Source organism: Eutrigla gurnardus (genome assembly GCF_963514095.1).
Source record: "Eutrigla gurnardus genome assembly, chromosome: 8".
Classification (NCBI taxonomy): Eukaryota; Metazoa; Chordata; class Actinopteri; order Perciformes; family Triglidae; genus Eutrigla; species Eutrigla gurnardus.
Window position 1 is genome coordinate 14,175,115 of NC_139922.1, and position 26,628 is coordinate 14,201,742.

Consider the following 26,628-nt stretch of genomic DNA (forward strand, 5'->3'; position numbering starts at 1 on the left):
TTAGCAAATGCTGTGAGATAACGTTCAACAATTTCGGGCACTTGCTAACAAAATATGAACTGTGTCATGCGAATAACGTTCATGTGAAAGTAAATATTATCATCATATTAAATAACATGGGTGTAAGTGCTGCAAACAGAGTTATGCATGCTGCTCACCTTCTCCATTCAGCCGGGATGAGAAGAGGGAAACCGCCGCGTCTTCAGTTCAAACCAAGTTCGGTTATGTCATGTGACTTCCCAGGATAGTTCAATACAGTATTTCACTGTTGAATGCTGTGAAATCCTTGCATTTTTTTTACTGTGTTGCTGTGATATTACAAATCTTGTTGTGATATAACAGGGGTTTTTTGATTGCAGGATTTTACTGTAACATTAGAGTTAGATGCTGTAAAATCCAAAGATACTGTAGTTTTTACAGGTATTCATTGGGATATTACAGGGGAACTAAATTACAACAAGTTACTGTAAAATAATACTGTTAATTATTGTGAAATGCTGGTAATTTCTAACAGTGTGAGCTTTAATAGCTTTTTTGTAGCATCATTTCAGAAACACTCTCTGGGAAGTTTCCCCTCGAGGACATTTAGCTAGTGGCTCATGTGTTGCAGCTCAACCGTTTTTCCTCTTTTTATGTGTTTTACAGGGCAATCAAAGTGGAGGTGTACGACTGGGACCGGGACGGGAGGTAACGGACGCATCCAGAGACAGTACATTCAAAATTTATGTCATTTATGAATTTTCTTGCCCACTGTCTACACATTTCTACGACGGCGTATTACATTTTCACCACATTCACAATGTGTCTACTTACTTGCTATTCCTTTTTTCATCAAAAACTGATCATTAGATTCCATCTGTGCATCAGTGGTTGTGTTGTAATGCATCCAGCTGCTTCTTTAACAATCTCAGGGTTGAGCCTCGTCTGTCTGAATCAACAATACCTCATGCAGTTGTTGTCTCTTCTCTCTAGCCACGACTTCATCGGTGAATTCACCACCAGCTATAAAGAGCTGTGTCGAGGTCAGAATCAGTTGAACGCCTACGAGGTGAGTGGAGATAAAGACGGTCAATACTCATATCACCCACTCCAGTTGACCTCTTTAAAACTTTTTGATTTTATTTCAAAGATGAGAGCACCGTGTCTACACTCATCCACTCAACGATTGCTCCAAATCTTGTGTGTTAAAGTAGAATCCAGGTCACAATACAGACCTGACCTCCTTTGGCCTATAAGCGTTGCTAAAGCCTGTTATCTATTTCTGATGAGATAAGATTTTTGTTGTACATCCACACTAATTACCTAAGGTGTTTTTCAAGTGAAGCACATGGAGCATGCTGTTGCTGGACAAACCTAAACTTCATTTCTGGGAAAAAGTGTGAGAAACCAACTTCAATTTAAGAACAAGTCAGTGCTCCCTTTTGCTCAGCGAGCGCCGTTATCCAAAGTTGAATGACATTTAAAAGGTTGTGGTTCTGAGATTAACAGCTAGCCTCCTCTGCTTGTCCTCACCCCGCACGGCATGAAGCATCTGAGAGGTTAAGTGGTGTAGCTGACCAGATGAGGAGGGGAGAATACAAATGGAGCCCACAGCAATACTATGCTGCTGATTAGAGGGATTTTTTTTGTATGGTCCTTGCAGGGTGAGATTGGGTATTACTGACTCCTATTGGTGCCTGCTCATTAAAACACTTGCCATGTTACATTAGCCTCTGAATTAGTCATGGGGGGTCGCTTTCGGAGAGAGGGCGGTGGGTAAACGGGGGGGATCGGTGAGGAGAGTGAGACAGAATTAGCGAGTGGCTTTGTAGAGTTGCCCTTTCACACTGCTGATACGGCAGAAGAAGGTGCATCCATTACCCTTCACCAACCCTTTCTGTATTTTAATTAGTCAACGAAACACAGCCGTTTCCTCGTCCACTCTTTGCCAGGTCAGTGCCCTTGAATCGATTTTCCGGGTGTGGTCAAAAAATGACACGAAGGCCACCTTTTTCACTGTCATAAATAAATAATTTGAATAGGTCACCTGCCACAGTGTTCGACTCTTTGCAGATTCCTGTGTACTTAACCCGACATGAACGAGGCCTGCAAACATTAGCTTTGTGATCTGAGAAGACAGCAGGTTAATGCAAACAGAGATCGGTGTAATTGAGAGGGACGTAATGTGCATCTGGCAGTGAGTGAGTGACGGTCGTGGTGGCTATGAGGCGTCATCTGTGTTGGAGGAGTCAAATCAGGAATGACAGAGGCAGAGCAGAGGGGAAAGGGAAGGAGTGGGTACAGCTTTTATTTTATTATATAGCACGCTCCATGTTTGTTGCTGCTGCACATGTGCTTTTGCCTGCAGGCCCTAAATGGTTCATTGATTTAAAGTCACCTCTGCTACTTATCCATACAATCTATATTTAACAATCAAATACTAACTAACAGTAGGGCAAGAAAAAAACATGGACCCAGATATTTATTGTGTCTGACCACGAGAACTAAGAATAGTATAATAGCTCCTATTTCAGAGTACTCCCAGCTCAAGGGGCACCATGAGTTATGTAAGCGTATGATTGGTCGAACATATGCAGCACTGGCAACCACCATTTATAAAAAAAAAAAACCTGGTACATAAACAATAGACAGCAAAACACAACAGAGACATCAGCTCTTAACGAAGAAAACATGGACTAATGCAGTGATAATGGAGTCTAACTCAGCTAACAAGTAGCACAACATAAATGTAACGCTACAGTGGCTCGCTATCGCCCCTCTGGTTAAAACTGTTATTACAAGACAGCTGGGGATAGCGGTTAGCACTAACCAGTGAAGAAGTCCAGCTAACAAGTTAAAAGCAACAGTTTTTCATTGTCTTCTTCCATTCTCTTCTGTTGGACAAGAGTAACTGTCATGTTAAGTTTTAGACACATTAAAGCTGCATGCTTAGAACAGGCCCTGATTATGTAAACGTGTTTTAAAGTGATATCTAATCCCTCTCTCCATTAGATAAGATGCAGGTCTAAAGAATGTACTTTAATTACACCAGTTACTGTCCTGTAGATTGGTTCAATCAGAGTGTGATTTTGCTCAGTCATTTTCCTGTCATAAAGTATACAGTAGAATAAACCAAGACTTGTTTTAAGGTAACAACATATATCTGAATTTTACACAAATAACTGTATTTTGTATGTATTTATTCTTTATTTATTCCAGCAAAATGAGGATACAGTGCCTGTAAAAAGAAAAATCCAAAACAAAAAGATAAATAGGCGTTTGCTTCTTTCTAAAGTATACTCTTTCTACAGACTATGATGCTTTAATCATAAAACTCTATGTATACCCTTTCATCAGTTTGAGATTATTATGAAAATAAAGACAAATTATTTGGAGGGGCTTGGGAACAATTAAAAATAGGCCTTAAACATCACTGGTGGTTAGCATGCCAATACATCTTTAACAGAACCTCTTCACATTCTGTTCATAATGTTAATTTTCTTCTGGCCATATCTTACATATTACACCTTTTAATGCAGGAAGTACTGTAATTATTCACAATCAGCTCACCTTGCAGCTCACGCTTATATTTGTATATTTGTGCTCAGTGTAATTCAGTTTGAATGTTATTAATGTTGGGACGGATGTATGTGTCTCACCATAAGCTTGGTATTGCACATATAAAATGTAAAGCCCAGTGAAGGTGCTTCTAAAAACCCCTGAATAATCTGTATCTTAGTGAGCAGCATGATCAATGCTATCTCATTCTCTCTTACTGCAGTTATTGGATTCGGTCCTTATGCTCCATTACCCTTACATACATGGAGTAGGGGGACAAAGATTTTTTTATTACTAGCCCAAGGGCAGATGAAAAGAATTGTGCTGCAAGTATATATTATCATCATCCTTCTTTTCTATTTGGCCTTCATACCAGGTGGTGAATGCCAAGAAGAAAATAAAGAAGAAGAGATACATCAACTCTGGCACGGTGAGTTGGGAGATAAGAGCAAACCCTCCCGCTGCGTCACACAGCCGGCCCTTTGCTTTCGTAGTCACAGTCGTAGCAGTTCAGCTCCGTCAATGGTTTTTGTTCTCTTCCCAGTCTCTTGGCTTACGACCCAGACAGTGAATTTAAGTAGCTGGGAAAACATTTCAGTGACCAGAGATGGGGTGAATAAGCATAGTTAGTTCATAGTGATGCATTAAGGGACTCTTGTCAGTCCTATTAGTGAAGGGAAGTGATGGATGTTTATAAATGAGCCAGAGCTTTTGTTACAGTTCTTTGCTCTACGCGGAGACTCCGTAATTAAAATCGGTGGCCGGTTATCCATTACACTGATCATCCATCAGTGCTTTGCCACACTAATGTTCTCTCAGTGATTCTAATACTAATACGCCGCCTGGGCGTCAAAATCATTCTGCGTGGATAAGTCATTTTGTGGGTGGTTAGCTCAGAGGTCAGTGTTAATGTGTAGATTTAGCTTTAATTACCAAGCATGAGATAATTTCTTTGGACCTTTTTTTTTCTCTACAGGTGTCCTTGTTGTCGTTCAGCGTGGAGTCGGAGCACACCTTCCTGGATTACATCAAAGGAGGGTTCGTTTGCTAATGACATTACTGTTTCTGTGAAAACACGTGTATATATTAGCTTTGTGCCAAACACAGAAAGTCTGACAATATCAATTCTCTTAAAGTTTCCCTCCATCTGAAAATGTGTTTTGCCTGTTGGATGTTGGAGCTTCAATGTGCAGAATGATGTCAGAGTTTGACATTAAAATAACATTAATCTGCTGAAATGGGAAATTCTCTCCGTCCTCACCTTACAATTTATTTTACACTTACGAGCCATCACAACTAGTCTGGAATCCAAACACAGTAACTTATAAATATTAATTCCTCACATCGGCCGTAACTAGTTGTTAAATTACCCAAATTTAATGGACATTTATATGTCGATAAACCGTATTTTAATATTCATGCGAACAAACTCTGTAATCCTGCAGGCATCTTAGTGATGTGAACTGTGTGGGTCATTATCATGGGAGTCTTCCCCAACTATTCCATGCTACGTGATCGGGGCACCAGTGTGATGATGGGTAATTTCCAAACTCCATCATGTCGTCTGTTGCTAGATTCTAGGAAGCTGCTCTGGTTGACAGAAACTCTGCTCCCAGCTTTGATGAAGTAGTGCAACCCCGAAAAAACTGTATATCTGGAGGCAATGAGAGGAATAAAACTCACTTTCTGATCTCTTTCTGCCGTTTCACCTGGCACTGATACAGATTTAACATATCAGTCAAGACCGGGAGTTAAATGCATATTACACGGTTGGATCTGATTGGTCAACCCTTGCCTTTTGACGACTTTGTCATTGATTAATTTGATTATTTCTATGCACCAGACAAAAGTGCTGAAGCACCTGATTATCTTCCTGACTTGGCATTAGAATTTAGTTTTTATTATAATGGGATGTCATTTCCATCCATCTTCTCTGGGCCCAGCGTCACGAGTTGGCAGTTTGTTGTGTGTAGGGTATATGTATATTGAATATATATACATATACATAAATACATATACATATAATATATGGCATATAAATATATGGCAATGATCCTTTGTTTCACTGCGGCGACTCCACAGTGAGGTTATTCAAATCAGCCTCCCTAGATTGAATAGTCGACTATTTGTAGTCAACCCTATTAACTAGTCTGCTAAAACTTGCTAGAGCACCGAGGACATTAGCAAGTGTTGCAGGGATTGTAAACGTGTCATTCCTGTGACTAATACCTGGAAACAAGGTGCTCTGACATTTAATACAGTAGATTTAAATGCATTACTCTGGCTCGCCTGTCTTATCCTGTTCCAAATCTACCAGCCTGCTCACTGCTGCACCCTTCCACACTTTCTTCAGCTGTGTTATTGACTGTAACTACTCAGTGGTCTAAAAGTTTCCACATGTGAGTAAAGTGTGGCCCCAAAGGAGACGAAGTTGTCCACGTTCACATTGTGTGAATGAATATGAATGACTATGATAAAATATGGAGAAGATCTTCAAGCTTAATTAAAGTCGGTCAACCTGTAATATATGGAAATGTTTCCCAGTGGATCCGTAGCTGCCCTGGTTTGAGTTTGCTGCTGCTTTGCTGCTGAGTGTCCCAGATCTGTCCTGTTGGTTCGTCTCCAGCTCACGTTAATGGACACACACGTACGCACACACACACACACACACACACACACACACACACACGCACACACACACACACACACACACACACACTCACTCACCGTAACAGTGTTTTCATCCTCGGCTCTACTACCTGTTCGCCTCGGATTTAGTTGCTCCTTGACATACAAAAGTGTTTATACACTCTGGGACCAAATTAATATATACTGCATTTAAATTTAGATTTCAGTTAATGGGGTTTCTTGTCTATTTTTTTTAGGGATTCTTCACATAATTTCATATTCACAAAACCTCAAATTAATGCTGATCCAAATTCTGTATAACGTACATGTGAGCTCTTTGCTGATGGGGTTTGCAAACACAGTATTTATTCTTGCCACTTGGGTGCATATTTCTGCATGATATGTGAAAGGAAGGACGCTCGAAGGTAGAAGTGAAAGATGACTCACTCTTGACACGTGTACGATATTAGAGATTTGGTGGAATTATCATTACGATCAGTCTGTCTCAAATGAGACAATAAACAACAAATTGTCTGCACATGTTTTGAGACATTGAACCATTTTATCCGACTTTGCTTTCACATGATGATGAAATGATTAACCGGAACCGATGACTATCTGCAGAAATGAAAATGTAATCTAAAGAAATATCACAACGAGTAGTAAAGACTAGTGTCGATTGCTTTCCCTCAGATGTCAAAAATCCTGTTTCTCGCACATTATCTGTTGATCATCAATGTATCCACCAAAGATTCTACACATTTCTAACAGATATAGCTGGTATTCGTAATCCAGCAAAAATAAAATATGAAGCTGGACCTGTTTTAAGAGCTAAGAACTCTTGCTGCTTACCTGCTGTTTGTTTCCCATGAAGTAAATGGTTTAAGATGAGATCCAGGAATATGTATTCATTAGAATAATACTACTGCTGGTGTTATTGGACAGAAGACTTGTGTTCAATAGTAAACTAGTAAACTTGAGAACTTCCCAGAAGAACAACTGGGACTTTATCCAAAAAGTATTTATATGACAAATGTAATCTTCTAGTCTTGAAGACTTCATCTTACTGAGAACCACTTTATTCTGAAAGCGTTGACAGGAATCTAATTGAGTTGTAATTCTGGAGCTTTTCTGCCAAAATCAGCACAAAATGAAAGTTCCTCGTAGCAGTGCTAATGTCAGCACTTTAAAATCAGACTGGAATCGAACTCGTAAAAAATCCATCAGTTTGAATCGTGAAGCAACTTTTTAATCCACCATGTTAAATAATAGTCTTCACATGAGACAGTTCCAGACATGATTTGAGAGAGCGATTACCCCATTAATTAATGTGACCCAGCACGGGGAGCGAAGCATTATGCAAAGTGGTACTTCAACTTTTTGTTGCAGACATTTAGACTTGTTAAAAGCTCATCGGGTTCTCGAGTGTGGTTTCACCGCCGCGCTCGAGAGAGCGGCTGATGACATAGACTTTAAAAACACTTGTGGCAATTTAAAAATAAAAAATGCAATCCCTGAAAGAAGACCGCTCCAGCGTCTGTGGTTTGATATTCTCTCTTGAGGTCTTTTAAATCATCATGAAAGACTCGCTGCAGCCTGTGTGCCTTCTGTTGTCATTTTCTCCCTAATGCATTCTTTGACAAGTGCTCTCAACAATGGGAGTGTTTGTATTTTAAAAAAGCTCATAAGCAGCAGCAGAATTGCATGGAAGATGCCATCAAAAACATGACACGGGATGCAGAAAGGGTCGATATTATTTAGTCCTATCTCGAGATCTCTTTGTGCTGTAGGCTCTAAGGCAGGGCGACCTCTCTCTACCTTCTGTGTCCTTTGCTTTTCTTTTTCCTTGTCACTCTGACTTTTGGGCCAAAGTGTCCCTGGAGGCAGAGAGCAATACATACTTTTTAAAATCCATTAGTAAGGCTCTTTATTCTGCGCTGTCAAAATTAATCTGAGAATGATATATTGGCGTGAATATTCTACTTCTACATGCAGGAGATTTATGGCAACATTAACTTTTAATCATTATTTAATTGACCTACACCGTAGTTTCATTTTGCAGCAGATTTGCCTTTTGTGTGCTCATTTTTGGAGTTGACAATATGAGGCATGTTTTCAGAAGTTGTTTTCAGAAGATGTGTGTGTGTGTATTGTACGTCCCGATGCTTATGTCTATATTGTAGTGGCTAATGGGACTGATGGCACACAAAAAATCACTGCGTCGCATCCTTTTGTTCTATGAACGTTTACTTGGTATTTCCGCCCGTTTGTGAAAAACAATATTTGGTGCTGTTGAAGAACATTGATGCACTATTATCAGGGCAGATATCGTCTTCTTCTGGATAAAAGAGTCGTCCGGCTGGCGTTTCTAAAGAATATGACAGTGATTCAAGGCAGTGAGCTCACAGGTCATTCATCAAGAACAACAGAGGGAGAATCACAGAATCTGATCTTAGATCATTTTTTTGTTTCTTTGTTGTTTCAAATGAATTCATCATTTTTCCCCATAAGATTTTCATTCCTCATATATAACAACTGTTTGTGTTACACTCAGTTACATGTTTATGCAACACTAATGCAGTCTAATGCAACAGCCCTGGCTTTTATGAAGGTTATTAGGCTGTAGTTTGTGGTGATATATATACAGTCATTCAGATGAGTCATATATATAAATGGATATGCAGAGATTGTATCTGATTTATGATTTATGTGGTTTCCGCTCCTTTCTGTGATATCTATGAGCTAGAACAGTAGTTCACTTTTGCTTAGTTATTTGTAGGCCGCCTCTCTCTGGGTTATATGCACATTTAAGAAATAATTTAATATATTAATTATGGACTGTTTGCAACATGACATTTCACCACCTCAAATATCCGTAATCATAAAAAAAACAACCTGATTTATCAAGTTAATCTACATAAGACCATCTACCAGCATGGAGCAGATTGCATTACAGACTGATGAAGAAAATAAACAAGATTAGTAGTGCTGGCAGTGGAGGGAAGGGGAAATTGAGCATGCTGCTTATCCACAATGGGATCGAGATTAACTGTATTCATGGAACATGAAACACGGGACAGCGTTCGACTGAAGAGGGTTCAGGATAAGTAGCTGCTGTTTTAGGTCCATTAATGGGAAAAACCTTGAGGCAACTTAGGAAAGTCTTATTAGTCTGTATTGCCGGAGCCTATTCTCCACTGAACATTCATCAGGATAGGTTAGGTTTATTTGTACCACCCTTAATAACTCACGTCTCCAGGGGATTCACAAAACCCACATTATGAAAATAAACCACACCCCCACAACCGTAACCCTCCATCTGAGGATAAGCTCGTTAGAACACATTTGCTCCACCGGGACGGTCGAACAGACGGTGATGCAAACAGGCTCATGTATGAATTGAACTGTATGTTTCATCTCATCATAAGATGAATGGTGTTTTAATTGAGGTAACAAGCAGTTCATATTACCACCAAGAAAACACTAAAACATTTATTTGTGTTTAGTACATTATGTAATGTCTAATCGTAAACTGACACCTTACACAAATGGTCTTTCTTAAGTTTGAAAGGTGCAGGTGGGAAGATTCTATACGTTTCTAGACGAACAAGAGTTGCAGAATAGTTTCGAATTGGACTGAGATTCAATTAAATTCTGCAAGAACAAAATTAGCAATTTCTGGGTTCTGGCACAGTTGATGTTTGTATAATGGATTGCGTTTTGATTTGGCAACTTTCTGTAGCTGGGTAAAAGAAATTACTATTCTTTAAATCGTAAAAATGTATAAAAAGCAATTGGGCGGAAAAAAAGCAATCGCTAACCCTGAGCCTTCATCAGGCCGTGTCCGACCATAATTTGATCTTTTAGATTACTTCTATTAATTTTCTCTTCTTTCATACATGTTTGCTTTACTGCTCCCTTTTCTAACAGGTCATAACTAACATGCATATTAGATTATTTTCTGAAGTGGAGGGTAAAAAAAAAAAAAAGCAATTTCTCCTCCAGACACACGATTACATCCTGACTGGTTTCACAGTGAATTGGTTTTTCACACATTTTCATTAACATTCAATTGGAGCAGAGATATAGTCAAACAGAGGTAATTAAAGTCCAAAGCCACATGCTGCTTTGATTCTGAAGAGCTAATGAAAGATTTATATTCTTTTCATCGCGTGTTGAAATATTTCTTTTCAAATTAAATCTGCAGTGTGATCGGCTGTGAAATGTCTTTTGTGGAGTCTCTGTTGTGTGGAGATCTTATTAAGGTTTAATAGTTTCATCCTGAAAGAGCTTGTTGTCCTGAAATAGGAGAGGGTGATATGGGTTTTTTTCTTGTAATTTAATTTAGATTTGCTGGCCGGACTGTAGAGTATAGTATTTTTTTTGTTTACAGAAGTACATCTTTTCTTTGTCTTCATCTTTTTCTGCCCTTTGCTTCTGGAAAATCGGGATACATATCTTCATTCTTCTGCTATTTATTATGCTATATATTCAAGTGTGTACTTAGTGGTTTGGTTTGTTATGAGTTCATTTTGCAAAGAAGTACAGGAGAGAAATGGTATTGATGTTAAAGTGTTCTGGGTAGGTTTTGTGCTGTGTTGCTGTGTTGCTCTGACATCAGGCCACCGTTGAGGGTATTTACAGTGAAGTGGAGTGGAACACTTTAAATTCATGTATGCCATCGTGTTCAGGTTCGTCCGGGGAATCGTTGCAACTCTAAACTGTCACAACCATTTTCTGCAGTTGTCTTGCCGCCGTAGAGCTCCCTGACTTTTTTTTCTTTTCTTTTTCTTTGTTTCCCTTTTACTTTACTAAATATACAAAGGTGTATTTCCATTGGGGATGAGAGAATAAAATACCACTTGCATTCCCCTCACTATTTAATTTCAGATTTTCTTATTAAAAGCTCTCAAACATTGTTTTTCATTGACACCATAATGCACACGAGAGATGATCTGAGTCGCTACAAATGTGGGCATTGTTCAAGTTTTTTCCTACATACAGGCTGACCTACCTTGGTGGTGGTGGTTGTTGGGCCTGTATGCAGCAGGAAGTGTACTGGGCTTTGAAGCTGGTTTTAAATAGTGACTCAACAGTGAAATTACAATTTCCAGGTCTGTCACATGATGCCACGGAGCCCTAAAAGACTTTTCCCCCTCGACATTCATTGGGAAAGTGATGTCAGCGGATATATTTTTGCAGTATATCAACTTCCCAGTAAAAGAAAAGTTGAATACCTTATTCAAATTAAGGTCCTAAAACTTGTAAAATGTAGCTGAATCTACAGTTTTCTTTGTCCTGAATTATTATGTTCCTGAATGATGACATTTAGTGCATAAAAAAATACATAGAATTTATGCTTTATATAGTAATGCTGTTACATTTTATAATGAAGGCTGACCACTTCATAAACCAAACCTACTGCCTTGCGTGTATCTTCCGGCGCTGTGCCAATCTGCTCATTACTGCAGTCTGACTTGGCCAGTTGACAGCACATATCAATGAGACGGTGAGATGATGCATTCTTTACATTACATACAATATCCCAGATCGCCAAGACTGCAGGGATTTCACATTACAAAGAGCCATATGGCGTTAGTCTAACTGGAAGGGGGAAGTTAATACGACACCGATACGTTTGAATCTATTTTTAAACTATTGCAGTAATTCAAGGTGAGGCACGCGGTGCTGGAGGAACTGTCATTTTAGCTGCGAACAAAACTGAGAGAACAGGAGACGCCGGATGAGTTAGCGGTGATAGGAAAGGACAGAGTGAAGCCCGCGGGGGAATTATTGGACTTCCTGTTCTGAAGGATTTGTCCTGAATCAGAATGCGGGAGGCCATTTAAAGGTTGGTCTCAGATTTATGAACTGATCAAATGCAGGAACAGAAGAACGGTACATTCATTTGTCCAGAGAAGCAACACATCGCTCAAAGAAGAGGCTGACAATTGAAAGACGACTCAAGGAACGCCCGCTCTCAAGGGCTGCAGATGTGAGGATTGCGAGGATAAAAATAGTAATCCCGGGCGAGCCACTGGTTCTAGGCCTAGAAAACAGACACTCAAGCATCAGTCAGCCTAAATCTATATTGATTTTTTTTAGTCTCACAATAATTTGTAAGCGCGTCGCTCTTGAACAAATCCCCACCGTGTGTTAAAAGTGAAATAAAACAAACAAAGGGAAGAACCAAACAATTAGTGGAGCGCAAGCCAATCAATTGAACACAGACGTATGTGTGATGGGAGACTTAACTTTTCCCGTAGGAAGCCCCAGAGAGACAGCCGGAAATACTAGCTAGATAATGTGATGGTGACAACCCTAATCCTAACACTGCTCCTAACGGGGGATATCTACCTTATGTTGGACCAGGTTTGACATTTTCATCATATTGTCAAAGACTAAACAATTAATTCAGAATTGACTAATTCTTTTAGCACTACCTTTTCCTTTTATTGAAAACTTTTTCCTGCCAAAGCTCAGTTGGCAGTAAAGAAATAGCCGACAAATGGAAATACTGTGTGATGTTGAATAACTTACCAAGAGACTCAAAACCTTCTTCTTAGTCCAAAGATGTGTTCACTACTGAGCTCTGTACAACAGAAAGTTACACACCCAGTTTACTCAGATGAACCTAGTATTATAGCTCTTTAAGGAACTCACATTACATGAGTGAAATCAACAGGATAGTGAGAAATAAGTAACGCACACTAATGTGATTGAAGTAAGTATAGGTATTACATTTTAGAGGGATGAACTTCCAGGTTTGACTGAAAGTCTCCGTGCGACCACGTCTACCCTCCTGCCTTAACGCCACCTCGCCACCTCGCTTTTCCAGCCAAACATTCAAAACTAATGATAGAAATCAGCAGAGGCTTTCACATCGAGGCAGCGTGCCATTGTGGCGATTCCCCTTTGTCGGCCGAGTGGGCCGGCTCAATGCTGATTAACGAGCTGGGGTCAGAGTCCCTCCAGGAGGAAGTCGCCATTATCTCCGATGCTGTGCTCGTGGGGGATTTCTGAATGGAGGTGTCAGTAAAGGCAATCAGTGTAAATCACAATGAAAGAGCATATACTTTCATCAAACTCCCATTTCTTTCTCTTTCATTTGTCTCATGGATATCCAACAGAGACTAGTTAGGCTATATGTTTTCCATCATTACGGCCTCATGAATAAAAAACCTCCAGTTGACATGTTGTGAGACGGCTTTCTTTTTCAGATTACAATCAAATTTTCAGATGAAACAAAGACTGATTCTTACAATGATTATAAAGATTCTGGGGTACAGTCTTCAGGATTGTGTAAATGTTAATGCATCTTGAAAACACGCAGCTAGTTTGATTATTTTATTTTTTACAGCTTTTGTGCCATGTTAATATTATTATGTGGTATGATTTGTAACAATTTCCCCAAAAAACTATGTATAGTCTGAACGAAAAGCCCAAAATAATCATCACTCATAAAGATGTGGTGGGAATCTGCAGAGACCCTTCCCCCAGTCTTCTTATTTTGCTGTGTTTGTGACTCCTTCGGGTGTCGACGGAGAGCGTTTGCAGCCAATAAGCCGGGTGCAGCGGCCCGTCCTCGTGCTTCTCTGTGTTTCCATGTGATTATTTGTGCTCTGGAATGTAACCAACATGAAACAACCAAAAAAAGAAGGTTTAGTCTTCTGATTCAGGAGCTCACATAACAACACACACGAAGGCAGAATTACTTAATTCATACCTCTATACTGCTATATTAATGTTCAGAAAGATGAATACAGCTCATTAAATATATTGTTGTTTAAAGATCAAAGCTGCACTCGTGTTGCTGTTTGACCATACATCTATGCTCTCTCTGTTTCATGAAATGGAATAATAAAAAACCTGATTATGTTGCCGAAACAATCGAGATGTAAAACCCACATTGCTTCTGGTTTGGTTTCCTCACACCTCTCCTCAGATGAGAGGCAGAGCAGAGAGCAGGGAAACCAGGGAGCGCCTCATTAAACTGAGTTTTCCTGCCTCTCTCTCTTGTTAACGGCAGCCTCTCCCCATTCATCTGTTTCAGGACTCAGATTCACTTCACAGTGGCCATTGATTTCACTGCATCAAACGGTGAGTGTTTTCACTACCATCACCCTGTTCCACTTCAATTTGTCATCTGATGTACGACTACGGCATTTTCCATGAATCAAAGAGGGGGCCGCACTTTTTCCTGCTCAGAATAATCCATCTTTTTTCTTGCTAAAACTTTTTTTTTTTTATTGAAGTGCAAAGAAAGCCAAGTACATGTAATAAATGTTCCAAAGAGGACGTCCTGCATCTACTACAAAGCAACGATTGGTTATGTATTGAAGGGAACAGCATGTATAACACGTTTCTTTTAATAATATTATATTTTTTTGTAGATGTGCAAGAAAATAGACAATCAATGGAATACTTTTTCCCACCGCTGCAAATCGTCCTTTTGAACAAAATCATTATGAAGGTAGTTTATTCTCTCTGATTTCACTGTATCGGCTGCTACTGATCCATGTCGGTATAGAAGGGAATCCTGGAAGCTGATATAATGAAGTGGAAAACATGAACATTGAATTTCAGTATTGCTAACAACGCAGACTTGACAGATTGAGCCCCGCTTTCTGATTCACATTCAGAACATCCAATTTGGTCTTCGCTCGCTCGTGTTACTGCGGCTGCAGCCGTCAGTTCAGCCTCATTCTGACGGTTTGCATCACTGAATCTGACTTCTCTTGTCTCGGAAGGAAATCCGTCCCAGTCCACTTCGCTGCACTACATGAACCCGTACCAGATGAATGCCTATGCCATGGCCCTGAAGGCCGTGGGAGAGATCATCCAGGACTACGACAGTGATAAGATGTTTCCTGCCCTGGGATTTGGTGCTAAGCTGCCCCCTGATGGGAGGGTCTCCCATGAGTTTCCTCTGGTGAGTAAATTACGGGGTTAATTTAGACACTCGAGTGTAATTAAGCATGTGAATTGTTCATAAAGTTAGGATGATGTGAAAATGGATTTGGCCCTCCCAGGCGAACATGTCTCTGATGATTACTCCTTTGTGTTTTTATTTGCTCTTCAAACATGGATGGATCGCTGTGCTTTCATGTGCAACATGGATATGCATTTTGAGATGAATGCTGCTACACCTCTGATGTGCATAACTCAGAGTGAATTCCATTCACCTTTTATAGTGCAAATTAGGTTCCGTGAGGCTGACGGATCTTCTGAAATCAATTGGGCTTCCCTCCGCCAACTAATGTGCTCTGGCTGCTGCATAGTACAGTCTAATGAGGAGTCTGTCTGCTGGGGAACAGCTGCACGAGTCCATGTTTCCATTAAAAATTGCAAATTAAGATTCATCTCACCATATAATTGAAGCATCATTCTTTCATGCTCTCGTTTGGAACAATAGTAAAAGTCAAACAAGTAAAGTTGGAGTCTCTACTGCACAGACCTCCCTGGGTTAAGATGTGTCTGATGAACCCGACACACCCCTGATCTCAGCTGGGTGCGGAGTGTCGATATATCGAGAACACCAGCTGCTATGTCGCTGTTACACGTTTCCATCCTGTACAGAAACCCTGAAGTGTTGTTCAGCCCAGCTTAGCTGGCTGAGAGCTTCTTATTCACACCCTGTAAGAAAGACAGCTAGACATAGAAAATATGCTTTTGAGATACTTATTTACAACATACATATGTAAATAAGCCCTTTTGGGTTTGCTGTTCATTGGAGGCTTGTTGCTTCCCTCTACTTCTGGAGTCTTGCTGAGATAAAAGGTCATTTAATTTCTTTTAGTATAGACAGTTATTACATACGCATCATATTACAGTGATGTAAAAATGTGTCATAATCAGACATTGCACAAACTAGTCATATTTGCGTTAAACGCAGCTGATACAGACTGGTTGACTATTGATTATTGCAGCATAAGCGGATCTTTGAAATGGCTAGCTTCAAAGTTTTTATTGCCTTCAGCGTGTTTTATTTTTATGTGTATGTATTGTATTGATAAATACAGAGTTCTCTCCTGATTTCATTTGACCTTAGTGTTTGTTTTCCGTTTGTTGCTTTGCTTTGTATCCTGTTTTGCTTTGTCTGTCAAAGCACTCTGTGAACTCAGTTCTTAAAGACTATATATATATAAAACGTTTAAATGAAAGATAGGTTTGGTAAAAATTGACTACTAGACATTTAGAAAACATTACAAAGTACACCATTAAGCCAACTATTGATAAGCCAGTATATCCTGTCTGGGGTTTGCTGGGCTGAACATGTCCCAGATTCCTATCTGTATTAAATGCAAAGAGATTAAAATGAGAATAAAAATGAAACTGTGAAACAAGTACGTTTCCTAATATGTGAATGCCAAAGGGTTTAAAGGCTGAGAATGTTTCTACTGACCACCAGTGATTCAACTCCTCACTTTTCTGCAATGATGTCACAGTGTGGAGGTGCAACCGTTGTTGTTTACCTCAGCCTTTTGTATTTAACTGCGACAAGCCCTCCTGTTTTGTTTCCCTCAGAATGGCAACATGGAGAACCCGTACTGCAACGGCATGGAGGGGATTCTGGAAGCTTACCACCAAAGCCTTAAGACGGTTCAGCTGTACGGACCCACCAACTTTGCTCCTGTGGTTAATCATGTGGCGAGGTACAAGAGCAAACAATGTCCCAGTGAACATCACACAGCACGGCTGTCCTTTCTTTCAAAGTCAATCTGTAAATAATCCTCAGCGGGTAGACATGCTGTTAGAGGTATTAAGACAGACTGATGCTTTCTCTGTGAATTGAGCCGAACTGATGGAGGGAAAACAAACAATGGGCTGCCAGGCTGAGGTGACTATAAATGTTAATCAGGCTCATGTTAACAATAACAATTCTAACTTGTCTCATGAGGACATTTTTTATTATGAACCTACGTTGTACTATCGTTGTACACAGGAGGACTTGTAGTCTTTGACAAATGCATCATACACACTTACATCTGCTTACACCCCACATTATAATGTATTATAAACCATGTATTCTACTTATATATTCCATTACCCACATAAACACACAAAAGAAGATAATAATAATAATAATAATAATAATAATAATAATAATAATAATAATAATAATAATAATAATAAAATGCTTTTTCATAATTTCAAATAATACATCATAATAATACATGAATAGAACACTTAAAAGGATGTTATGCCCAATCAAAATGTCACAGTTTGGCTTTGAATAATCTCACTTGAAAGCAATTGGAGACTTAAAAAAAAAAAACACTTTCTAAAGTCTCTTTTTCTTAAATGCCATAAAACTCAAATACTAAAGATTATCCACAAAGCTGTTTAAATGTCTCAGCTATTCAGAACCAGTGCAAAATGGGTCATCCAGGAATCCAGTGATGAAAAGACTAAAATGACTGATTACACAGCAGAAGGATATTTCTTTTTGATAGAAGGGGTTTGAAGTTCACATTCACTGCAGGTCGGGCAGCAACACGGGCAGGAAGCGTTAATGGAAGCAAAAAATGCTCTTAAAGGTGTTGAAGCAGAATACATACTGTGTACTATTCATGTTAGATTTGAATGTGTTAAATGATCGGTGGAGGAATCTTAAACTTGTAAAACTGGTGTTACAGATATGACAAATGTGTCGACACGCCTCCATTGAGTTTTGCACCCACTGCTGTGTGTCGGACGAGGATGACAAAGGTCTTTTTAATCTCCTGAACGCATCGTTCTTGCCTTTGACACGCTCTGTGATTAAAATGCGACAATGAGGGCTGACCTCTGACCTGTCCTTGGCTCTTACAATGATCTGACACGTTTACACCCCTGTCTTGCTCATCAAGCGTGGTCAATCACGTGCCGGGCGATCGATCAATAACGTGCTGGGAGACTAAGACTGCAGCACTTGCATAAACAGTTTAATAAATTATTCATAGAGCAGCCAGCAATGGGCGATTGAAAGTAGGCCACACTCACTGTGCTGTCTCTGATGGGTTTCATAATAGTGTCTGGAGAGACCTCTGAGACATGAAGAACCAAACAACATACTTCTCTACATGTCTATATTAAGCTTTTGTGTCACACTGTAGGCGGGCGGGCGGGGGGGCATCTTTGTGTCTTTTTATCTCGGACACAGTGGTTGTTTTTTAAATCTATACCCATGAACATGTTATTTGCATCTTTTTTTGCGCTTTTTCTTCTGTATGGTACTTAACCTGACATTGGTGGTTGCAGGTATGCAGCAGCAGTGCAGGACGGCTCTCAGTACTTTGTTCTGCTCATCATTACCGATGGCGTCATATCAGACATGGCTCAGACCAAGGAGGCCATAGTGAATGTAAGTGCTGCTCTCACCCTACCTGGAGGACCCCCCCCCCCCCCCCCCCCCCTCTCTCTCTCCCCCCCCCTCCCTCCCTGCATTGGCATTGCGGGTGCTTTTAGCGTGCTGTGCCACTTCCCTCAGCCTTCCTGTTACTTTGAAGGGTTTATAAGCCGGTAGCTCTAGATTTGAGGATTGATGGGATGTTTTCTGCTCCACTTGTCTCGCCCCCTGTGCTCCGCTGCTCTGTTTGTCCAATCTTTTTTCCCTTTTTCCGTCGAGACCCTCAGAAGACTGAGAGGCTCCGCTGAGATTCACTCTCAGGTCAACGGGTTCACATCGTCCGAGGCACAGCAACATGGTGCTCTGACCCCCAGCAGACTGGGTTTAAAGGGAATTTGCGACTGTTAATCAAACCATTCGAACAGCCACACCTTCCTTTTAAGATCTTGTCTGCTGCTCTGCACTGCTCCCTGAAGCTGCCGTGTCCTGCTGCCGCCCATACAACGCTCAGTTTGGACCTGACTGCACTTTCCTTTGCCCACACAGCAGAGGTCTGAATGACCTGCTTCGCTTGGCATTTAGCCTTTGCCCCTGAGAGATAAATCATAGTGAAAGAGTTACATGCAATGCACATCTCTGCACTTTTGGAGCCTTATTCGTGCTATGGCGTATCTGGAGATACCTTTAAAGATTGCACGTAGGAAATACTGCTGCTGACCAAACCAGCACAGCTTGGCATTCAGTGACTAATGTGTCCGCACATCTAACAGGACAGCCGCTGGGACCATCTTTCTCTTGATGTTTTTCCTATAAGCACCAAATTTCATTTCAGGATTTAAATGATGAAAGAGAGTCTCTCTGACCTGGCCAAAATAACATTTGTGCCCAGGTATTAGATTATGTCTCTGGTTGTCAGTATGTTGACTGGATAGGAGGCCAGTAACTTCATAAAACCCATGAATATTTTAAAATGTATAGACACTTAAAGAAGTGCCTTTGACTTTATCCGTCCACTTTCAGTCGACAAAAGTTTCACCTGGCAGACTTTGGATACTTACTGACTTAAAAAACAAGTTATAAGAGATGCACTGAAGAATGTTCTTCTATTTTATTCTTATTTGACCAAATTCCTAATTAATCCAGCAGGTTTAGACATCTGTTGTGCTATAACTTCTCTATTTCTCATTGTTCTCATCATAGACCTCTGCAACACTAAAGTGAAATGTTGGTTCAAACCCAAAGAACAAAGTTAACAAAGATACCAAATATGTCTCGCTTGATTTTGGGGAAATATTCATAAAATCACGAATGAAACATAGAATGCAGTAAAAAAAAGAATATGAAGTGTTGGGTTTGAATATTTCACTCAATAATAATAATATACAATTATTAATTATTCAATTATTATTATTATAAATAATAATCAATAAAATCTTTCTTCAGTATCGAGTTGAAACTTGAACCGATGCTGGTTTTCCAGCCTTTCTCCTGTTATTTTAAGATGCAGAGAAATAAAAAATGTATTTTCGAAGTTCTAATTCTGTACCCCGGTATTAATTATTCATTCATCTCTTGCTGCATACTAAATGTGTGTTTTAAAACACATTTCTAGTAATCATTGATATTCTAGTAATATAAAAAATAATATTTAAATATTTTTGAAGCCTCATCCTTAACTTTGCATTGGTTAAATATATTCTAGCCACACCCATCATATTAAATCACACTTGACATTGAACTTGTGAGTAGCTGAGCTTTGTCAGTTGGATTTGTCCTGGTTTATAATGTCTCTTTCACTCTGAAATGCATGACTTTATGAAAAAACTGTCACTGTGACTTTAAGAGGAAATTAATGGGAAGAATTGGATTATGAAAAAACGTATATCTGTCCTTGAAGCATCTACAATATAGTGCCCTCTTGGTTAACGTGACCAGTGTTTGCAATATAAAAGTCTATTATGAGAACAGGTAAACAGGTGAGGGCTTACCAGCCTCTGTATATATTTGTTGTGGCTCTGTGCAGCGAGAGGAGGATGTGATCAGACAGACTGATGAAGTAAGATCCCCCCCTGAGTCACTTTACAGTACAAGCAAAGTAACAAATGGTGTAGACTGAATAATTCAGCACTGTGATACAGAATCTGATCTGGCATTTATAGGTATGTGCTCACATGGACTCCTGCTTCTGGAAACGGGCACAAACAGAATGTATGTAATTAGTGTGAACGTGAGCGGCACCAGGAACGAGCCAGGTGGAGGGAAAGATAAAATGGCCACGGAGACGGAGGGAGAATAATGACAGAGAACATGGAGAGGATGGTTTATCTGTGACAGGCCTCTCCCCCCCTCAGGAGGTTTTTCCAGGAAAGCTGACCTACTTTTACCCCCCCTTTAAATACATTTCCACCACAAGCATACATCATTCATTCATGCCGGAGCTTTCACTCTCTCCACATCAGGACTGTGGTTTAGATGCATGCAGTGGAGAAACCTGCACACCACAAACCGTGTGGATGATAAGCCTTAATAAGTCTTCAGGCTTTAAACTGTTTGAGTTTTGTTCTGGTGTTCTGCAGGCGGGACGCCACCTTTCTGTTCTGACATTAACAATGTTTGAAACATTACTGTGTGCACCAATCATGAATGGATTCTCTAAAGGCCGAGTGTCGCAAGTGTGTAGGTTTTCTGAATAAAACGTTGGACTTAATATTCTTTTTTTTGTTTGGTTTTCTTATTGTTTGTGCCCGTAAAGTAAGTAAAGTAAAAATCATTGTGTAGCACTTTAACTCATTCCACTATAATAGTTGGCTTAACTATTATGCACGCTGGCTGTTTTAACAACCTTGGGGCCTCTGAGTTGTAAAATGTATTTTGTATTTTCTCCCAGTCCCATAACAAACCAAACTAAGCAACATAATGTGAAACACAGTCAAGAAAGTGCTATGTATCAGCTTCTGTTTGCTTTATGTTATCTTGTCCATTATTGCTGCTGTTCTCCGGTGAAAAGCGTGAGCAGAATGAGAAGTAGAAATGCAAATAACGGGCGATGTACGACGACTGACTGTTTCTTCTTGTCCGCTGCAGGCAGCTAAGCTCCCCATGTCTATCATCATTGTTGGAGTCGGTCAAGCTGAGTTTGATGGTGAGAAGAGTCGATAAAGTTTATCGGGGGGGGATTATTTTACACCGTCATCAGTATGAAATCATTGTTTTATGTGAGATTATTTATAATATATTTTCTCTGTAGCCATGGTTGAGCTGGATGGTGATGATATCAGGATTTCCTCGCGGGGGAAGTTGGCAGAGAGAGACATTGTACAGGTGAGAAGTTTTGTCTCTCTTTCAGCTTGCCATAGGAAGGACACAACTTATTTTCCAAAGGCACGGTGGTTATATGGCATCATTTTAAATAGTGATGTTATCTTTTTATAGCTACAGGCCAGATTGTCTAGAATGATTGATCGTTCAGATTCTGAGAAATCTTTACATCTTGACGTTGAGCAGCAACATTTTTAAAAACCCAATACATCATGAAATGTATTGAACACATGCATGCTCCCCAGAGTATGAACCCTCTCCGTTAGTTTTCTTATCCAAATTCAACCCAGAACGACAACTTTGTCAACAAGATATCAGATGGATGGATTTCTGCATATTTTTCATCCTAATAGGATGAACCCCAGTGCTCTGGTGACCCTTTGTCTTTTACTTGTGGACCACAGTGATGATAAAATGTAAACTTTTATGACATTAATTATCATAATTTAATTGGCAAGCATTCGCAAAATTAGCTGAACACGTTGCTGCTCAAAAGAGGGGAAACTCTTGAGATTTTATTAACGTTCTGTCGTGTCCCCCCTAGTAGAACTGTTGACATGCTCTCATCTTTGAAGCTACAGTGCTGGAAAACTCTATAAAGCTTGAATTACAGCGGTGCATTAAGGGCCGTGATGTAGCTACCTCCTCAAAAACTGCTACTTATGGCGACGACAGATGTGCCAATTTCAAACCTCAAGAACTGTGATCGGTCAACTTGATTGTCGAAACTCATGAGAGAGGGTTATGTTGGAACCATTACAGCAAATGTCAATGTGATGCTATTGTATGATACTTTGCTGTACTTGGGAGAGGCCAAATCTCTGAAGTTGATCAAATCTAAGGGATTTAGCATGTTGGACTTGTTTCACACACATGCTCTTTTCATGAAGCCACACGTTTCTTCCAGTTTGTCCCGTTCAGAGACTACATGGACCGCACGGGCAACCACGTGCTAAGCATGGCGCGACTCGCTAAAGACGTGCTGGCCGAGATCCCCGACCAGCTCATCTCCTCCATGAAGAGCAGAGCCATTAAACCCAACATCGTCCCACCAGCTTACTCGCCCGGCGACCAGCTCCAGTCCAACCCCGTCTGAGCCCGACACCCTGCTCCACGCTGAGGTAGGGCGGGGTCGCGGCCGACGGGAAACCTACAAAGCCGTCTTTCTGGGGGGAAAAAATGCGCTTTTAAGGCCCTTTCATGAATATTAATTTGGCTAAACAAAAAGATGACGAGACTCCATTTTGCTTTGGAGAAACACTGCTGCGGGTGAACCTGCCGATGATGAGGATGTCTTTGAGGATGCGAGCGCTGAGAGGAGCCAGCCTGGTGTAGAAGGAAGACGTAGTTGTTCGCTGTCAAACCTGTCAAAGTGGTGATGTAATGGATAGCAAGTAAACTCGTAGAGAGAGCCTGTTTGAGGGCATAAATATATTAGAGTGTGCCAGTGTGTATCATGGTTGTGATACCTTTTGGAATCGGTGTGTGTTGAACTAGGAAATCATAGGTATAATACTTTATTTATTTATTTATTGCAGAAATACTTTATTCCTTTGAAGATGGTTTTAAAGGGTGGGGATTACAGTCATATTTCCCCTGTAGTTTTCCATCTTATATTTTGTGCCCAGTGTAATAATAATAAAAGAAATCCCCATTTCTACTTTGATAAGGACTGTAATATACATGCATGTGATAAAAACCTTAATTCCACAGCTTATGAGTCATTTTCACTGATGGATCATTTTTGATTGTAGAGGACCTGCTGTGAGCTGTCGCCACACTGATTTTCCAGCACCACGTCTTTTACCTATTTCTAATATTTATATTAACAGAATGCACTAATAACTGTCCAAATAAAAAGCACAATGGTTATAATGTTAATAAGCTCAAACCCATTATTTTGAAGGAACCGCTTCCACAATGAAAGTAAAGGAAAGGACCCCACATTATGTTTTCAACGCGGCTTTAACGTCATGCATCACTTTAAACTGGACGAAACAGGAAGAAAGTTTATAAGGAAATGACTATACTGATATATATAGGCCTTTATATATACAAAAATGAATATCGAGCACATACTTGCTTCACCTGTTTGTATGCAAAGAGATCAATTATAAGTCATGCTGCCATATCTCATCCGACATCCTGCAGTTTGTGTTTCTTTCCATTATATTTCTTGTGGTTACGGTTTATTGTTTGGGGATTTTGCTGCTCTTAAAGGACCCTACAAACACACTTCTGAAAGACTGATGTATACCGACCTTTTTTCCCTCCTTAAATTGATTTATGTTCCCGGATGAAAACTGAACAATCACAAATCTCACAGTGAGATATTTGGGTGTTGAATGTTTTTTTTTTAAAGAAAAACAAAAACTGATTGCACAAAGCAAAAACAGTCACGAGTCCATCTTTTCAGATTTATTCAGTGTCTCACAAATGCATTGTTTTCTCTCTTTTAAATGAATTGAGTGTTTCCAGATGATATTGTTTTACCCTCACGCACGACATAATAATACTTAAGACACAAACTCACAACTTTGTTTTACAATTTAATTCAAGCCAGCTGTCAATATGTTCACGTCTTCGCTCTGTTTCTTTTTAGTGACTCTGAATGCATTGTTTTTATTTCCGTTACAGCCATTGTGGCCCAGTTGTGTTAATCCTATCTATATATGATGCTCGTTGTTTGCTCATTAATGCTCATTAGTATCTCTCAGTCACCCAATATCTCGATCCAAATGTGCCTATTATATGGAAACATATCCAAATTCAGTTACCCAGGTGTTATTGTGCCAGCAGCAGCAGGTCTCGTGTATATTAAGATGTTGGTGACGATAAAACTGTTGCAAGATGAAGACTATTACACCCTGTCTGGATCAGTGTCCTGTACTTTTTCTACTGCAGCTCTTCACTAACAACCTTTGAAATGATGAGAGTTAACGGTGTCGCTGAGCCTTGTACAATATCCAAAGTCAAGACTTGTTTACAACTCAACTGTGGCTGTTAACATTATCTCAAGGAAAAAGTTAACATTCGTACGTTTCATGAAGGAGTTCTTTGGATCTGTTGTCTTTGTTGAGATTGAATGACACTGGGGAACTAATGTTTACAAAGAGTTGCCACGTGTCTCAGAATTTCTCACTTTTTGTTATTTTTTTTTTTTATTTGCTCTGAGGGCAAATGTGTTTACGTAATTCATGTTGCTTTACGATGTTTGTCGGCCACACAATGTTCTTTGACTCCCCGTTGCTTTAGTGCTCTCAGAGAGAAGATATATGATGACGCTGCAGTCCAGAGGAAGTCCTTCTGTCACAGGCCCAGATCCATATTTGGCTTCTTCTTACTTCTTTCTGTTTAACTTTTCATTCGTGATGACATTTCTCCCTCAGAAGACAAAGCAGCGTTTTATCTGCTGCCAAATACACTTGTTCATCCCAAATGAAATGGGGCCGTTAAGTTTTGTTACATAACACCTATAAATACCAGAATACCTCGACAGAAAGCCATTCAAGCCAAAAGAAAATTGTGAATAATCATGGAATAATTTGTTATGAAATATATTTAAAAGAAGTATTATGAATTACTGACTTTATATGTCGGATATATTTACTTTGCAAGCTCTTGACATTCTATTTCTCAAACTTCTTCCTTATTACTTTCACATTTTCCCTTAAAAACAAACACAACTTAATAATCACTTGCATAAACTTAATTAGGAAAAGTAGCCTACATCATTTAGGCTACGTTATTAAGTCCACATCAGCATGCTGCTCACGTTTACTGTGAGCGCGATGGCAAGAAGAGATTCCATGAAAACGGGGAGCTGGGGGCCGTATGTTGTTTGCACTTTTCATACATTTTTCATGTAATTAAAACTAAACAAGATGGCTTTTTTGGCCGTTCTACTAAGATTACAACACATGCTAGAGTTTCTGATTTCCTCCACGGGGAAATTAAAAACGACAACCCTCAGTAGGAAAAAAACAATCAAATAAATATGAAAGGAGCACACATGACACTTATGCAATTGTGAAACACAAATTTATAATTAAGTCTATTTTCCAGTCTTAAAGAAGTCTTTCCAACAATACAATTAATATTTTTTTCTTGATGGAAATTGGTTCTGATTATCTCTTCATTTAGAATGTTCTTTGAGGCTGAAAGCTAATTATGTACATAAGCCCTTTGTGAAGAACATTCGGTGCCAAAATGTGTTCCGACTTTGAACTTGGCCTCTTTAGACAATGTGCATGTTTTGGCCAAAATGCCAGGAGGGTTTGGTAGTCTACCTGCATTTCACCCGGTTAGTGCATCTGCCATGTGCTTTGTTTGTTACTTGGGATGTTTTTTAGGGTTAACAGCCACCGCCAGCATGTTGCATCTCTGGTTTCTCCCCATTCTGTTGCTATGAGACACATTATGTATGGGTTCTTCTTGCCACTACTCCTGTTCTATCCCAGGTTGTTTACATACCTCTCTTGGTCTCTGAATTGCATGCCGAATAATTTCCAAACCAGGTGTTGGACATGATATTGTCGTCATACTGTGGTTTGTGAAATGCTTTGTAATGGATTGCCTTAACTGATTAATAAAATATTGACAATTTTGGCAGAATGCAAGATGGGCTTTTTCTTATGTTTGGTCACAATGAAGATGAAGAGAGTAAGATGGAACAGTAACTTTTTAAATCGTAACTTTAATAGCACTGCTTCACCACTGTTTATTACACTGACAGACAGTTTAATAAAGTATTAGAATCGATGCAGCAGAACCAGAATCTTTTTTGGATTTTACACATTCTTCCTCGTTGCAAT

At 39.7% G+C, this 26,628-nt stretch overlaps 1 protein-coding gene across 2 annotated transcripts in view; it reads left to right on the forward strand.

Annotated features, from left to right (window-relative positions):
• cpne5a (copine Va) overlaps window positions 1-26,428 on the forward strand; it is a 67,169-nt gene extending 40,741 nt beyond the window's left edge. For both annotated transcript variants that reach the window (XM_084016045.1, XM_084016046.1), the window contains 11 exons: window positions 646-687; window positions 973-1,048; window positions 3,914-3,967; window positions 4,514-4,575; window positions 14,219-14,265; window positions 14,916-15,097; window positions 16,693-16,820; window positions 18,409-18,511; window positions 21,581-21,638; window positions 21,744-21,817; window positions 22,722-26,428. In XM_084016045.1, coding sequence (XP_083872171.1) covers window positions 646-687; window positions 973-1,048; window positions 3,914-3,967; window positions 4,514-4,575; window positions 14,219-14,265; window positions 14,916-15,097; window positions 16,693-16,820; window positions 18,409-18,511; window positions 21,581-21,638; window positions 21,744-21,817; window positions 22,722-22,910 — 1,015 coding nt within the window. In that variant the 3' untranslated portion in view covers window positions 22,911-26,428. The remainder of the gene's footprint in view (window positions 1-645; window positions 688-972; window positions 1,049-3,913; window positions 3,968-4,513; window positions 4,576-14,218; window positions 14,266-14,915; window positions 15,098-16,692; window positions 16,821-18,408; window positions 18,512-21,580; window positions 21,639-21,743; window positions 21,818-22,721) is intronic.
• Window positions 26,429-26,628: the final 200 nt, after the last annotated feature.